Consider the following 14672-nt stretch of genomic DNA (forward strand, 5'->3'; position numbering starts at 1 on the left):
ATATTCTGCTAGACGATTCAGCTCTATGAGCATCTTGTACCTTAGCTTCTCAGGATGTAATGGCTGTCGCGCTTTGAAATCGATTGTCACTGTTCCATTGCTCTCGAAGTACCCGCTTAGCCCTAGACGCAGCGTAGCTCTACTAGAAGCCAAAATGACCACCAGACTTCCTGCCGCCCCAGGAATAGACGAGCATGGCAGCAAGGAAGAGGCCTAGTGTCACACCAATTCCGACTTCGATCATGCGTACACCCAAGTCGAAGCTGTTGCTGTACTCCTGTGAGGACGAGTTGTAGCTACCGATGAGCCCACCATTGTTTCCGAGCGCTGACTACAATCATGTCACTCGTTTGTCAATATGCCGATAGACGGAGTAGGAGTAGATGGCGTACGCACCGGGACCAAGAACAAGACGCCGGTCACCATGACTGTGAAAGCCGTGCCTCCGCCGAGTCGGGACCAAATGTTCCCGCAAACGCCAATCACGACTGAACCAACAGCAGAGACCATCTCCGGCCGATCCGAGAAAACGAGGTTGGCACCTCTGTTGGCGGCATACGCAGCACACGAGAAAAAGACCATGGCCGCCATTTGCGCACTCTTGATAGACTGAAGATTCGCCAGTGACGAGCAGAACGAGTAGATCGGCACCAGAAAGAATGCGGTCCACCAAGGGAACGGCTGCCTCCACCACGGCCAAGTCGGATCACGGTAACATCCTGAGCAGGTGTATGATAAAGACCTTCTGACTGGACACCTAGGTTCGGAAACTACTGACCTTTGATGACGCGACTCTGCGCCTGACTAATATCCGTGAACGACCACATGCCAGCCGTCTGCTCTACCGGTATGGATGCGTTGTTGTTCAGCAAGTAGCCATGATAGGCATGACTTTCGAGTAGCGTAGTGATGTCCTGCATTTTCCGAGCTTCGGGGACGATGACTAGGAAGAGCTCGGACCCGATCGTCAAACCAAATCCCTGACACAGGTGAGTATGTCGTATGACCTAGAATCTATGGACACACCAAAAATAGCGTATAGATGACCGCGTAGACCATTCTGACGGACCCGCACATGATGTTCTGCGCTGTAAGTTCCAGCGCAGAAACCACTGACGAATAACAGCATAAGGAGTCGTTCAGGAGAAATAGGTGCATTACTCACACACTGTGAATCCCGGAAGCACAAGAACGACGCCTCCTGAGGAAATAGCGCTAAAACAGAAGACCTGATTGGGAACGGTTCCGAGGCCACGAGCGACAAAAGATACGATGATGGAAACGGAGATCCTACGAGGTTGGCATTAGACAGCGCATCGTCCCATTAAATATTCGACCACTCACTCGTAGACGTTAGCGTATACAGAGCTCTTCGACGCTGCCCGCAAGCCGAGTATTTGCAGTATTGATGCAGCCGCACCGGCGAGGAACATGTCCAGGAGGGACCCACCAAACGCAACTACGCAGATAATCGACGCGCATATGAACGCCAGCAGACACCGGAGGTATATCGAATAAAGGGGCTTCGCATGGAGAATCTCATCCAGTCTTGATATGCCCTCGTCAGTGCTGATCCTGTCATGGAGGACGTCTCGGTACACTGTGTGAACCCTGTGCAACGACGTGAGCGCGACCCGTCCACTTGCGCGGATGAAGTGGATCTCGTTCGTATTTCCAGACTGACTCTGGAACGTCGTCATGATCATGTTCGGGAAGTGAACGAAGCGCGCATTGAGGCGGAGGACGTGCGAGGCGGACTGTAGCTGCGATTCGATCCGGTGTGAGGGAGCACCGAAGGCCAGAAGCGCCTTGGCAAGCTTCATGACGAACTTCTCCCGTTTGATACTCACTGCAAAACGAGGCAATGGGATATGTCAAAATAGTAGAGTGACCAGAGGCACTGCGGACTTACTCGTGGTGTTCCGCTTGCAGCTCGGACGAGGATTTCTTCGGCGTTCTTCATCATCTGAACTTTCTCTCGGTATGCATGCTTGGACCGCCCTGGCGGGCTCTCCTTGACCACGTCCTTACTCTGCTTCCTGCCGAAAGGCCAGAACACCCGCGAGTCTTTCCTTTCGCCATCATTGGACTCACCTCGTTCGAAGGGGCGACAAGCGTGGCCGACGATGTGTTCAGAGAGTTGCGGGCACAGAAGTCGAAGTGCCTCCTTCTTGCGCATTGAACCTCCGTACCCATTCGGCGGTCTACGCGCTTCCTCCCTTGCTGCGCATACGTCGTGGTAAAGCTGTCGAGAGGTGTAGACTTAGGCGACACTTCTTCATGGATATTGCCAGTATCCCGGCCGCCCGGATATTCCGCTTCCTTGAACGAGAAGTAATCTGCATCATCGGTGGACCGTCCAATCTCGTACCCGTCGAAAAGTCCAGGGGATGATTGAGATCCTGGCGAATATTGATGTGCAGAATCTTCATCTGCTCCTTAGCATCGTGGCAGTGTGAACGGCCCAAGGGCCTTCTTCGCCGGGCTGGACGCAAGACGATCGCCGTCCCTGCAGGTAGCCACCTGGCGTAGGAGCCTCGTCGTAGCGCCTGCCGAAACCCCTCCTCGTCCCGCTACCGGTAGGTGAGTCCGTCCCGTGTACGCCGGTATCAGGCGGCTTGGGTGGTCCGCTCAGCGGTGCGGAAACCTTGGATTCCGAAGTGGGGATGATGAACGCATCGTCCGCAGACCTGTTCGTCTCTATGCTGAGTGGAGACACTGTCTCGATATCCGCCACGATGAGGCTAGACCGGCTTCGTCCTAGTTCGGAGAACGGTCGGTGGTCTGGAGGGGAGAACTCATCGTACTGGCTGCTCTCATCCATCCCGAACCCACTGCTAGCTCGGGAGTCTACGGTGTAGACACTTGGAGGCGACGGTACCTCTGGGCCGGAGAAGTCATGAGCTCCTTGCACATTGTCGAGTCCCCTTTCCGCGTGGATAGAACCACTAGCGCTGGACCGGTCGATAGTGGGGTTTCTAAGGGATGTGTTCGGAAGAGGGCGAGCGTCGAGATGCCTGGACTCGTAGGGCTGATCGAAGCTGTTTCTTCGACTCCCGGTACCAGTAGAGGCCCAGACATCAGGGGTGTTGGCGTTTCGAGACCTCGCAGTACTACTGCCAAGTGAAGATGAGCGGGTGGATGGCATGGCGAGAAATACAGGAACAAGCGGCAGCGACGTCGAAGGCGTACGGTGCTAAGGATGTGTCGAAGACAAAGTGGAAAGGCCAGCTTTCGGTATGATAGAGGGCACAGCACTCTGAGAGGAAGCAAAGAAAGGGAGAGAGCAGCCGACCGAGTTCTAAGTGCGTAGGGAGTGGGGCGAGGGAGGGGGCTGACATGTTATCCTCAGCCTTGCAGTCGAGGCTGCCGGTTGAGATTCGGATAGATCAGAGGTCCACCCTGTCAGCATCGATACGGCTGCGTGAATGAGTACGTTGTGAGAGGCGCAGGAAAATACCAAGTGGTGTGGATGTGACAACACACCAACGATGCGCACAGAAGCCTACCAACATAAACACTGAGAGAAGATGCGTGTCGCGTACAGAGGACTGAGCGCGAATCCACGTGATCGTGTTGCGCCCACCGCGCGCGTCCCGCCGTGATCGATAAGTGCGAAGTAGACGACTGGAGGCCTTGAGGAGGGACGATGAGAGTATCTCTTTTTGGTCAGCAACGGAGACTAGGGGGATCACCTGTGTGAGTGTTATCAAAGCATTATCGATCCCAAAGAGCAGTAGAGCGTATAGAAAGGCATGATACCCTGACATACAAGGTACCCGCGTCTCAACAGCAGTCGACTTACCCTACAGTAAAACGGCGCCCCAACACGGGCAAATACACCCATCATCATACTCGTGACAACCACACACTAGGCTACAAAGCGTCTCTGAAGCAGTCCTTCCACAAAGACACAAGGGGTATCATGAGCCACCACCCAGGGTCCCAGCGCGTCCTATGACACGCTGTCTATCCGCACCTTCGTCCCTACCATGACTCTGATCGACCGGCTGAACCCCATCAGATCCTCCTCCTTCGCGTGTCTCCGCGCGTCCAGGATATCCTGCCGGAGCCGCTCCTCCTCGAGCGTCTCCGCCCGTGTGACGGGGTCCCGGCGGGGGTACTGCCACCCGTTCAGGACCATACTGTACCAGAGCGACACTCGCGCACGGACATCGCTACGGACGACCGATGTCAGCCAAGAAACCCCGCGGAACCCCGACTGCAAGGCAACCGACGCACCTCCGATACCTCTCCACCCACCCCTCAAACTTCTCGCGCAACGCGGCCTGCGCGAAGTCCGCCTCCTCCCAGCCGCACTCCTTCCTTAGCCGCCGCGCCTCCTCCGGCTTCTCCACGCGCGCCTGCAGCTCCTCCCACATCGCCTCCTTCACGCTGAGCACGAACCCGAGCGCGCGGAAGAGCTGCATGTTCAGCTGTGCTCCGGCAGCGCAGGATCGTCTCCATCGGGAGGAGCTGCACGTCCCCGAGCGACGCGCCGTCCGTGCGCAGGTCGCCCGCGGGCACGCTCGGCCGGTCCGTCGCGCTCGACCCGGACGTGTGCGAGATGGAGTACGAGTCGCGGTGCGGCCCGCCGGTGCGCGAGTCGCGTTGCGAGTTGAGCGAGGGCCGCGAGCTGCTGCTTCCGCGTGTGCTACGCGTCGACTTCATGCTCGGGCTCGGGCTCAAGGGCGCAGTCGCATGTGAGCCCTGGGCTGCTACTGCATTTGCATTCGAGTGTGACGGTGGACTGGTGTTCGGAGGGCTAGTATGCGGAGTGGGATTATGGTGTAGACTATCTGTCGAGTCTGCAGACTGGTCTGGCTGGATAAGAGGAAGGTCGCTCATCGACGAGCGTGCGCTATGTGTCGTTGGCTCCGTGCTCACGACGGAATCCAGCGTCGGCGTGCTCGTGGTCGGCAGGGACTGCAATGCATCTGTTGCGCTATTTGCCGTGGATGGGAGAGAATCATAACTCCCTCGTGGTGGCTCTCGCTCACGCGTAGGCTCCGACGCAGATGAGGTGACCGAAAGATGTAGCTGAAGTCCTTCCAGCCCGGCGGGGAGAGGCGCAAGGGGTGCAAGCGGGGGCATCGGGAACTGGAGGACTGGCGGGGAAATGACCTGTCCGAAGATCGCGGAGAAGTAATTAGGCAGACATGCTTCCGCGCAAGTCAGCTGCAGCACATTACATAGAACCGCCCACGGAGACTCACAGCTCGGAACACGGTTGATGAACCGATTTTCAAACACGTCTTGGAAGAGGCTCTCGAGGAACGCGTGCTCGTGCGGTTCTTCTTGGGATTCTTCATCGCGCTCATAGCGCTCGAGCGTCGGCAATGGCGGGGGAAAGCGCGGAGAGCCGCCGGGGCCAGGGAAGTGCGCACCTGGCCCACGGATGTGCGCGTGTAGCGGCTCCGTGAACCATCGGGGCAGCACGGGGAAGATAGCGTCTGAGCATGCGGCGATGAGAACGAGCGTGCATGGTGTGGGGACGCGCGCCACTTAGTCAGTTGCCAGTATTGCGTGCGCAGAAGCCGGGTGTGGGCGCACCTTCCTCAATCTGCTCAATGGTCCCACCTGTGCTCAACACACGTCGGATATCCTGGGAACGAGAGGTGTGTGATCATTGTTGGCGCGGTGAGAAGGGCGCTGAATTACCTCGTAGAGCGACATCCACTGGCGTGATAGAAGGAGCAGATTGAGTTCAATGGACGCGGGCGCGACGAGGGGGAGGAGTGACCTTGTTCTCTGGGACCGCGAACGCGAGCCCATTGATGTGCACGAAGTCGAATTCCTCGTCCTCGAATGGCAGGCGTTGTCTGAGACTGAAGTTGGTTGTGAGAAGCGATAAAAAAGGATACACGAGACGGGCTACGCACAAGTTACCGTGTTTCCACTCGATGCGTTTGGCTATGTCATCTTCCAGTACCCATGTTGGGATCTGTACGTTCATCAGGTCATAGCCCACCTGCGCACACTCTCAGTTGTGGGCCTTTTGAGACCATACCACTGACGTACGAACGTGCAGTCTGGCCAATCTCTCGCTGCGGCGATTGTCCAGGCACCCATCTAGCGCCTTGGCTCAGTTTAGAGCTCTTGCGCCGTCTTGCGCTCATACGCACCCCGCATCCAAGGTCCAGACATCGTTTTGGGTATCCTCCCGGGAAGTCTGTGAACGTACCCGAGCCGTGCTTGGCGGTGCGGATCAGCTCGTAATCGAGAAGGACACTGGGCAGGCGGAGGTGTGAGTGGCATGCGCGCGGAGATCATACGCACAAACGGACTCACAGCTCGAGATCTTCGCGGTTATAGCTCGCCGGATACGGGGCCTTGTCGCGGTTATAGCTATGCAGTTTCGAGCCGTACTGGATGAGAAAGCGTTCCTCGCGGGGAGGATGACTCCTGGATTCGTTCGAGTCGGAGGGTGGTAGGTAGGATTCTCGGTAAGGGCTGTCGCTCCGACGGGGTTCGGAGGACGGGGGAGAGGCAGCGGGATGTTTGAGTACCGAAGGCGTAGGGCGGACGAGCATGGCGGGTCGGGGAGGGATGGGGGACAGAAGAGAGTGGAGGGCGTCTCAGGCTGGGTCGGGGGATAGATGCTATAAGGTACGACGGATCGGGGGAGACTTCCACGGGTCGGCCGCTTCGCGCTCGATCAGCCAGGCCGTGGTGGCACACCCTGATTTCTGGCGTCCACTTTCTCCTCGGCTCTTCAGATGCATGCAGCGCGCTGCCGCCTGCATCGAGGCGGCAGCGCTGCTAGTAGCGGTCCTCGTGTCGCGCGCGGGAGCAGGCGGGGGACCAGATACAGCACCCGGTCTGCGTTCGTGGGGCGATCCGCGGGCGCGTCGCTGGGGAAGTCGAGGGGCATCCAGAGAGGCGTCGCCATGTTTGGCAGGGGCAGAAGGGGATCATGATGCTCATCGCCAGCGACGAGGACACTGCCAGCTGATGGGGAGCGCATTCCTGGGTGTGAAGCCCGGTTGGATCGCAGCCCCGCGCACGTCTTGCCTTATCCGGCACTCCGCTCAAGCTTAATTGGGCGTCTATCGAGATCCCACCGCCTCAGATTGTGATCGTACCGGACGCCTCCCAGCCACCGCCCCCATGGCCCACCACAAGAAGCCGTTCTCTGCGAAGAGGCGCAAGGAGCAGCTCCAGCTCAAGCGCGCAGTCAAGCGCGGCGAGGCCGAGCCCCCGCCCAAGCTCGACCGCCACGGCCGCCTCAGAAAACCCCACACGGCTGGGCAGCGCGTCCGAATCTCAGCCTGCCGCGGACGCGTCCCGCCGCCTCCAATCATCCTTCGTTAAACTATCCGCCGACTTCCTGAACGATACCCGCACACTTGCGTCCGACCTCGCGCTCACTAGGCCGATCCCGCCCCAGGCCGCGATCTGGCCAGAGCGATCCGTAGGATTGCCGGCGAAGCGAATTTGACCTTGACCTGTCCGAAGCGGCCAAGTGGCGGTATGACATGTCGAAGAAGGAGGTCGAGGCGAACGAGGAAGGCCTCTTCAGAAAGTGGCTTGCGCAGACCGATGATGCTGTCAATCACCGGGCTACTGCAATCAGCCAGCCGGATCCCGACCACCCCGCCCCCGCAGCCAAGATGCCCAGCGCACCCACGTCCTTCGAGCGCAACCTCGAGGTCTGGCGGCAGCTGTACGTCCACCATCCTTCTCTCTCTGCAGCCTACATACTTAGCTCGCATCCAGTTGGCGCGTGACCGAGATCTCCCAGATCCTCCTCATCCTCCTCGATGCTCGCTGTCCCCTCCTGCACTACCCGCCTGCTCTATCTTCTTACCTCGCTGGCCTCCCCTATGCTTCGCGCAGGCGCGTTGTGCTGGTTCTCACAAAGGTCGACATCGTAGGCCCCGCACGCGCCGATGCGTGGGCCGCGTATCTGCGCGAACAGTACCCAGGCACGCGCGTCGTCCAAGTCGAGTCGTACACCGTCTCGGACGGCGAACCTGCCCCCGCGCAGGGAAAGAGGGCACCGGAATCGCGCCTCTCTTCCGTCTTCCGCCATACGCTCGTCGAGACGCTCAAGGACGCGCACGCGGAACTCCTCACGCCGCCCGAGGACGTGAGGAGCGACGCGGAGAAGCTCGCGCGGTGGAGGCCCCGCGTGCGGCGCGAGGTTGACTGGAAGGCTGTCCTCGAGGCAGAGGGCGAGCGCGTAGGGAGTGTTGTCGGCGGGACGGCGGCGCCTCGCTCGGCCACTCATCCACAGGAAGAGCACAACAGATTGAAACAGGGAAAGCCCACCGTTCGATGACGAGGGCAGCGAGGAGAATCAAGGCGGAGATGCCGTGGCACCGGAGTTCCTAACAATTGGCCTCATAGGTTCGTCTTCCCATCTATCATGCCTGACCCACGAGCCACAGCCAGTCACAGGCCAGCCAAACGTAGGGAAGTCATCCCTGTTAAACGCGCTCTTCGGCCAACACAAGGTGAAGGCGTCTCGGACGCCGGGCAAGGTGCGTCCCGACGACCGCGGCCGGATAGGCCCATTCCGTCTCAGCTCACCCGGTATCTCTATGCCCACAGACGAAGTATTTCCAGACGCTCTTCTGGACGCCCGAGGTGCGCCTCGTCGATTGTCCTGGGCTGGTCATGCCTAGCTTCGTCCCCATGGAGACTCAGGTGGGCAGCACTACTCGTCGCCTCCTTCCCTCCATCTACCGCGTCTCCTTCGCTACACAAAGTGACCGGGCGCCCCGGCCATCTAACATGCTCTCACCAGGTCCTCTCCGCAATCCTGCCCATCTCGCGCGTCTCCGCCGCGGCCCTCTGCACGTACCACGCCGCGCAGCTCCTCCCGCTCGAGCGTGTCTTCCAGCTCACGCAGCCCACGCTCGCCTCCCCGCTGCCCGAGGACCGCCGGACGTGGCGCGCCGGGATGCGCCCGCGCACGGAGGCTGACGGCGAGGCGCAGGAGCGGGCGTGGACGGCGATGGACGTGCTGACGGCGTACGCGCTCCGCAAGAGCTGGATGACCGCGAAGGCGGGGCGGCCGGACGTCAGCCGCGCGGGGAACGCCAGTGAGTGTTTGCTGTTGTCGACTGAGATACATCGCGCTCAGGAATGCCGTGTCGTGTCGTTAGTCCTGCGCGCCCTCGCAGAGGCTCGGATCCGCTGGGCGTTCTGGCCGCCGGGGACGGACCCGCACGTCGTGGAGGAGCACATGGGGCGTCGAGGGTGCCGGAATATGGATCCCTACTTCCGCTGATCCTGATCACGATGTGGACATGGAGAGCGATGATGACGCCGCGGCACAGTCGGATCGCGAGGAGTCTGCCGCGGAGGATGCAACGGAAGACGAAGAGGAGCTAGGAGACCCGACGCCAGCTGTCAGCGGTGCTTCCAGTCGGTTTGCAGCTTGACGATGGAGGACGACTCGGAGTCAGAAGCGTCGGATGACTGAGCCTGTTCTCGCATCCAGTGTACTGCCAGTTACTCACGCGACACATTGGCCCGGACTCGGGTACAACACTCCATGTACTATTATAGACAATCAATGCATACTTGGCACCGAATGTACTTGCAAGATGAGGACGAGAACGTATGTCATCTATAAGCGAGCAAGCATGCAAAAGACATCAACGTATGGACTTGAACAAGAACAATAAACACAAAAACAATGTACTGATAGGAACGAGGAATGCACAACGAAATAACTTGGGTTGAAACAAAGCAGAGTTCATATAAACACCCGACCGGTCAACCGCATCCAGAACCACAGGGTAGCATTGTCACAGCCACGATTCGCTGAACATTTGACCTGTGGCATATCGGAGGCTCACAGCACTCGTGTGGGCGAGAAGACACGACTAGCGACGTCCACGAGAAGATGAAGCAGAAGCGCACAGCGTCAAGGAGAATCACGAACAACGGGTGCATTCTCACCGGGTAAGTAGGGGAAATACGGACACGGGGAGGGTCAGGGAACAGGGAGTAAGAGCAAGCACGGAAGGGGCGCGGAGGATGGGCAGCCTCGGCGGGCAAGGGCCGGAACAACAAAGTAATAAGGTATCTTGAATAGCTCTCCTGCGTTCATATCCATACACAGCGCCAGCAACGGCGACACCGGGACCAACGGTCTTCTACCTGCGCCGAAACGTGGTCCCTCCGCAGCAGCCCTGACGCGGCTCAGTACCGCACCTGGCCGGCCGCAGCACTGTTGTAGTCGTAGCCGCCCTGGTACACCGGCACTCCATACGGGTCGTAGTTCGCGCGCCCCATGCTCGGGCCACGCTGGAGCTCACCCATCTGCGGGCCCGGGCTCGGGCCACGCTGAAGATTGGCGTAGCCACCGACGGGGCAAGCGCGTTCGGGCCGGCGGTGAAGTCGTGGTCCGGGATCGGGTTAAGCGGCGTGGTGTTGTTTCCGTGACCGTGGCCGCTGTCGGAGCCATGGTACCGTCGCCGTGGCCGGAGCCAGATTGGAAGGACCGTGCGACGCGACTGAAAGGCGGCGGTGTCTCGGGAGCCCATCGTCGTTGTCGACAGTCGGCTGCCAGTCGATGGGGGCCATGCGGTCGTCGAACTCCTTGGACGGGCGGAGCTTCCACTTGCGGAAGAGCGTCCAGGCGACGGCGATGAGACCGATGGAGCCAGCGACCGAGATGATTACGACGAGGGTAGTCTTCGTGACCTTGGACGTGCTGGACGCAGACGTAGCGTTGGCAGCCGCAGAAGCGGTCGGCGTCTGGAAGACGGTGCTGGTGACGTGGTGGGAGGAACCAGTGGCAGAGGCGTCCTGGGTATCATCGGTGGCAGTTTGAGACGCAGCATCAGTGGCCGCATCTGAGGTCTGAGCTGCAGATGTAGCACTGGTCTTCGAAGCAGTGTCAGTGGTGCTCGAAGCAGAGCTGGTGCTCGAGGCGCTGGAAGAGCTCGACGAGGCGCTCAACGACGATGCGCTTGAAGACGACGAGCTCGACGATGCCTATCAGAGCGGCATTGTGTAAGTGTCGGGATTAATGCGGCTGACAACTACATACCGAAGAGCTAGCGCTCGAGGAGGCAGAGCTCGAAGCACTCGCCGAGGTGGAGGTTGCGGATGACGCAGAAGTGGCCGCCGAAGCTGCACTGCTTGCGGCGTGGAGGACGCGCTTGCAGTTGCGATAGAGCTGGTCTTCGTCGGGGGGTCGTCACCGAGGCCGAAAACACCAGCCAGGTCCGGGGAGCGCTGCTTGATCATGCGTCGTACGTCGACATGGTCGCGACGTTGAGAGAAGTCATTGGCCTCTGAGATAGTGGCCAAGGCGAGGATAGCGAAGCAAAGGAGCGTGAGGGTTGTAGTCTTCTTGGATTTTGTAATGAACATCATGGCGTGGATCCGTACCGGCTGACGTGTTCACTGGTGGGCGGGCTGGAAACGGTGTCAGCGGTGTCGTTACAAGCAAGGAAAGAGAACGATGGGGGGATAGACAGGGACCAGCCGGGGATGTGGGGGAAAGAAAGCTGGGAGAGCTGGGAACGCGGAGGAAAAAGGGCTTACATGGCACTTGCAGGCGGACGGAGGTGGGAGGAAGGAGCGAGGGAGAAATGAGCGAGATAAGGCGAGACACGCCGTCGGAAGTGCTCAACGCAATGTTCGTCGGGAGGAGGAGACGGGGTCGTTGCTGCGAGACCAGAAACCAAACATCCCGACCAAATAGGCGCTTCTTTCGGCGCCTCCTTCGACACCACAGCCGCGCGCCAGCCGAGGTCAGCCTCTCCCCCGCAACGCCCACCCGGCCTCACTCACGCCGCATCACAATCAGCACTCAGCAGGCAGGGAGGTATATATGCGATTCAGACGACACACCGTCCAGTAGAGTGTAAAGAACTAAAACCGCTACACATTATGGTAAAAAATTCATCGTCCATCACTGTCATGAGGGTCCTACACGAGTGCTCGAGGTAATAACTAGGTCCCTGTCCATCAATTGCTCGCCCCCTTCTCGCCGTGGCTCGACAAGGTCCAGTCCGACACCGACACCGACGGCGGCGACGTCGTGTAGTCGCTCGACGACATGTCCGGCCACTGCGGGCTGAACAATATCTGCAAGCTGTACTGGCCTGCCGGGAGGTCGATCATGATGACTGTCACGCCAGTGTTCGGCAGGTCCGCCTGGCCCGAAGGCAGAGGAGGATCCGTGCTAAGAGGCCCAGCGGGAGTCTGAGTGCTCAGCGTGTAACCAGTCGACGGACTGACAATCGTCATTTCGAGCTTCTCGTTGCCGATCTGCAGCGTGAAGCCATTCGAGTTCTTGGTCACAGTCGCATTTGTGTGCATACGCCATTGAATGCCCGCCGACGCCGTGATGTCGTCCTGCAGCAGCACCTGCTTCCTGCTGTTGAGCATGCGGATACCACGCTGGTACGTCGTCCTGAGAATCTAATGTCAGCAAGAAACATGCGATGGACACGCCACATCACTTACACGTTGGCATAAGCACTCGTGAGATCAGCCGTGAAAAACGCCGTCGAGCCATCTGGGACGTCGAAGACAGTAGTTCCGCCCGTCTGCGTGACACCATCTGTGCCATTGGTGATCGTCGGCTGCGCAGTGACAAGTTGGTTGGCAGCGCCTACGACGATGGCGTTTTGACCCTCTGTGCGCTTGCGGTAGTACAGCCAGCGCTGACTGTCTTGCAAGTCGTTGCTGAAGTACCCGGTGACGAGGTAGTTCTCATCTCCGAGCTCACCAGCCCACCGCGTGCCGAGCGCGTCGAGCACGAAATCACCACAGTCGAGGTCGTTGTGTGTCTGGTGGCCCTGGAGGGTACCCGCCTTCATCCCGATGTAGAGAGCGTCCTCGTCCGTCCAGCTGGAGCGCATCGACGCCCACTGATCGGTGTGGTTGGTGAAGAACGCATCCAGGGGCAGACCATCCCAGAATGCACCTGAGACAGCGGGGTTGTACCAGAACATACTCCAGGGCTCGGCAGCGTCGTGTTGGTCGCGCTGGAACAGTTGATACTCCGGGTGGTTGTAGACATCACCGTAGAAGAGCATGGCGTTAGCGGTCGTGGAGTACAGGTTGACACCATTGTCACCCCACTCGAACATCGACGCAGGGCCGGTGACATGCATGTGGAATTGACCGGTGAGTTCGAAGCCAGGGTTCGTGGTGAGCATGCCGAAATCGGAGCCAGTAGCGGTCATCAAAGCTGAGACCATCTCTGCGTTACCGGTCACACCGAAGTACCAGTAGTTGGGGGTCTCTTGCCAGGTCCCATCAGAGGAGACAGCCTGAGCGCAGTTGAGAAGTGCGTTGGGGACGGTATAGCCCAGAATTGCTTCTGCGGTACCAGTGGGATCATCGCCCAGGATTGCGAGCGCACCCAACGTCAAGCCGCCATTGCACACACAATTCCAGTTGCCCTGCGTGTAGTTCGTCCACCACCCGTAGTACTGCGGGTCGCCCGTGGCGTAAGCGGACATGCCGGCGTCGAGACCGTAATTGAGCAGGGTCCACATGATTTGGGACTTCTGCTCATCGGTCCAGGCATCGTACATCCAGTCGTACGCAATCGCGAACGCGTTGGTCAACTCTGCAGTGTCGAGGAAGTGAATTGGGTTCCACCGAGTAGCGTCGTCAGGTCCAAACGAGCTGCCCGTCAAATTGCCGGCGGCGTTCTACGACGCAATGAGCGCTCAGACAACCTCTATATCGACATATAACATACCTGCAACTCCTTGTATGCCCTGTCAACCCATTTGGTGTTGTTCGTCATGCGGTAGGCATACGAGAACGCCTTGATCTCATCTTGATCTGACGAGCGGGATCGAGGATACCGTTGCCACTGTCCAGGATGTACGGGACGACAGGCGGTTGTAGTAGTCGGTAGCATTGCCGAAGATCGAGTCGTTCCAGTGCTTCAAGTACGGCTCGTTCGGGATGAGCGTCTGAAGGGCGTCCCACTTGTACTGGGGTGCGATAAGGCGGGGCGATCAGGGCGTACTTGAGTCGGAGACGGGTTGGAAGGCACCCAAGTCTCGGTGGGCCAGCTGACACCGGACGCCTGCGCCTGGAACGTGGGCGAGGAGAAGGCTGCAGAATTGGTCTGCTGCTTATCAGGAGAAGCTCCGAAGCAGAGGCAAGTCTTGACGTACCGTCGAAGGGTAAAGAGGAAGCATGTACAAACTATCCGTGCCAGTCGCGAATACACCAACGGCCTCCTTTGCACTGGCAGCGGAGCTCGCAGCTGCAGCGCCGGTGACCGCCGCCGCCGATGCAGATGACGACGACTTGTGAGCACGACTACCGAGGACGCCGCCAAGAACGGCAGCAATGATCACAATGACAGCGACGGGTACGCCGAATTTATCCAGTTGCTGGTACCGCCCTTCCTAGCACCACCCTGCGGGGGAGCGATGTAGCCGGAGGACTCATTATAGTAGGGGTCGCCTGAGCCGTAGGGTGTGGTGGGTTGAGACAACGGGGTGTGGGAGTTGAGATGGTTGGTGCTTTCCGCCGCCTGGGAGTACTGGTACGCCATGGCGGGGAGCGAAGGATGAAGACAAAGGAAGGACAAGCAGTGGGGACTGCAAAGGGGGCGGACTCGAGTCGCGACGGGGAGCAGAGACCGGGAGATGGATGTGGTTGTATACCAAGCCCGCCACGGGACCCACCAATTTCTCAACAGGCGCCGGCAGCTTCCGCTCGGCATG

General features: G+C 59.2%; 6 protein-coding genes across 6 annotated transcripts; 1 reads left to right on the forward strand and 5 right to left on the reverse strand.

Annotated features, from left to right (window-relative positions):
• Positions 1-78: 78 nt before the first annotated feature.
• Positions 79-2155, reverse strand: B0H18DRAFT_925591 (DUF1212-domain-containing protein). The gene is made up of 7 exons (XM_048041622.1): positions 1913-2155; positions 1345-1849; positions 1166-1290; positions 1027-1112; positions 779-980; positions 397-719; positions 79-331 (listed from the first exon to the last, which is right to left on the reverse strand). Coding segments are annotated over exons 1-7 (1431 nt in total). The 5' UTR covers positions 1914-2155; the 3' UTR covers positions 79-142.
• Positions 2156-3955: 1800 nt separating this feature from the next.
• Positions 3956-6533, reverse strand: B0H18DRAFT_1113112 (uncharacterized protein; the record flags this gene model as incomplete). The annotated part of the gene is made up of 11 exons (XM_048032900.1): positions 3956-4178; positions 4243-4424; positions 4483-5162; positions 5217-5453; positions 5554-5605; positions 5662-5679; positions 5744-5828; positions 5883-5971; positions 6022-6072; positions 6126-6231; positions 6292-6533. The coding sequence occupies 11 exons, from the start codon at positions 6531-6533 to the stop codon at positions 3956-3958; spliced, it is 1965 nt and encodes a 654-aa protein (XP_047900342.1).
• Positions 6532-9546, forward strand: B0H18DRAFT_1091510 (uncharacterized protein; the record flags this gene model as incomplete). Its single annotated transcript, XM_048032297.1, has 9 exons — positions 6532-6609; positions 7100-7414; positions 7467-7666; positions 7720-8275; positions 8301-8352; positions 8404-8486; positions 8557-8652; positions 8753-9050; positions 9114-9546. The coding sequence occupies 9 exons, from the start codon at positions 6532-6534 to the stop codon at positions 9236-9238; spliced, it is 1803 nt and encodes a 600-aa protein (XP_047900343.1). The 3' UTR covers positions 9239-9546.
• Positions 9530-10099, reverse strand: B0H18DRAFT_969793 (uncharacterized protein). The gene has a single exon (XM_048043630.1). It carries the CDS (start codon positions 9907-9909, stop codon positions 9730-9732), a length of 180 nt encoding a protein of 59 aa, XP_047900344.1. The 5' UTR covers positions 9910-10099; the 3' UTR covers positions 9530-9729.
• B0H18DRAFT_969794 (uncharacterized protein) lies at positions 10091-11682 on the reverse strand. The gene is made up of 6 exons (XM_048043631.1): positions 11512-11682; positions 11120-11382; positions 11012-11099; positions 10469-10956; positions 10323-10410; positions 10091-10302 (listed from the first exon to the last, which is right to left on the reverse strand). Exons 2-6 carry the CDS (start codon positions 11338-11340, stop codon positions 10159-10161), a joined length of 1029 nt encoding a protein of 342 aa, XP_047900345.1. The 5' UTR covers positions 11341-11382; positions 11512-11682; the 3' UTR covers positions 10091-10158.
• Positions 11683-11782: 100 nt separating this feature from the next.
• On the reverse strand, positions 11783-14604 carry B0H18DRAFT_969796 (chondroitin AC/alginate lyase). The gene is made up of 8 exons (XM_048043632.1): positions 14319-14604; positions 14115-14262; positions 13964-14065; positions 13828-13928; positions 13797-13804; positions 13688-13773; positions 12439-13637; positions 11783-12385 (listed from the first exon to the last, which is right to left on the reverse strand). Exons 1-8 carry the CDS (start codon positions 14498-14500, stop codon positions 11938-11940), a joined length of 2274 nt encoding a protein of 757 aa, XP_047900346.1. The 5' UTR covers positions 14501-14604; the 3' UTR covers positions 11783-11937.
• Between the last annotated feature and the right edge of the window lie 68 nt (positions 14605-14672).

This window comes from Fomitopsis serialis (genome assembly GCF_022376445.1).
Source record: "Fomitopsis serialis strain Sig1Antser10 chromosome Unknown B0H18scaffold_2, whole genome shotgun sequence".
NCBI classification, from domain to species: domain Eukaryota; kingdom Fungi; phylum Basidiomycota; class Agaricomycetes; order Polyporales; family Fomitopsidaceae; genus Fomitopsis; species Fomitopsis serialis.

What these genes read in the sequence shown, in the direction of transcription:
- B0H18DRAFT_969793 (XM_048043630.1), bottom strand. Translation starts at nt 9,909, where the DNA reads ATGCACCCGTTGTTCGTGATTCTCCTTGACGCTGTGCGCTTCTGCTTC.
- B0H18DRAFT_969796 (XM_048043632.1), bottom strand. Translation starts at nt 14,500, where the DNA reads ATGGCGTACCAGTACTCCCAGGCGGCGGAAAGCACCAACCATCTCAAC. An exon ending in TTCCTCTTTACCCTTCGACG is followed by an intron (nt 14,066 to 14,114) that starts GTACGTCAAGAC and finishes GATAAGCAGCAG; the next exon opens with ACCAATTCTGCAGCCTTCTC. An exon ending in GGGCATACAAGGAGTTGCAG is followed by an intron (nt 13,638 to 13,687) that starts GTATGTTATATG and finishes ATTGCGTCGTAG; the next exon opens with AACGCCGCCGGCAATTTGAC.
- B0H18DRAFT_925591 (XM_048041622.1), bottom strand. An exon ending in GCAGAGTCGCGTCATCAAAG is followed by an intron (nt 720 to 778) that starts GTCAGTAGTTTC and finishes ACACCTGCTCAG; the next exon opens with GATGTTACCGTGATCCGACT. An exon ending in GCGTCTTGTTCTTGGTCCCG is followed by an intron (nt 332 to 396) that starts GTGCGTACGCCA and finishes ACATGATTGTAG; the next exon opens with TCAGCGCTCGGAAACAATGG.
- B0H18DRAFT_969794 (XM_048043631.1), bottom strand. Translation starts at nt 11,340, where the DNA reads ATGATGTTCATTACAAAATCCAAGAAGACTACAACCCTCACGCTCCTT. An exon ending in CCTCGAGCGCTAGCTCTTCG is followed by an intron (nt 10,957 to 11,011) that starts GTATGTAGTTGT and finishes CCGCTCTGATAG; the next exon opens with GCATCGTCGAGCTCGTCGTC. An exon ending in CACCGCCGCCTTTCAGTCGC is followed by an intron (nt 10,411 to 10,468) that starts GTCGCACGGTCC and finishes TGGCTCCGACAG; the next exon opens with CGGCCACGGTCACGGAAACA.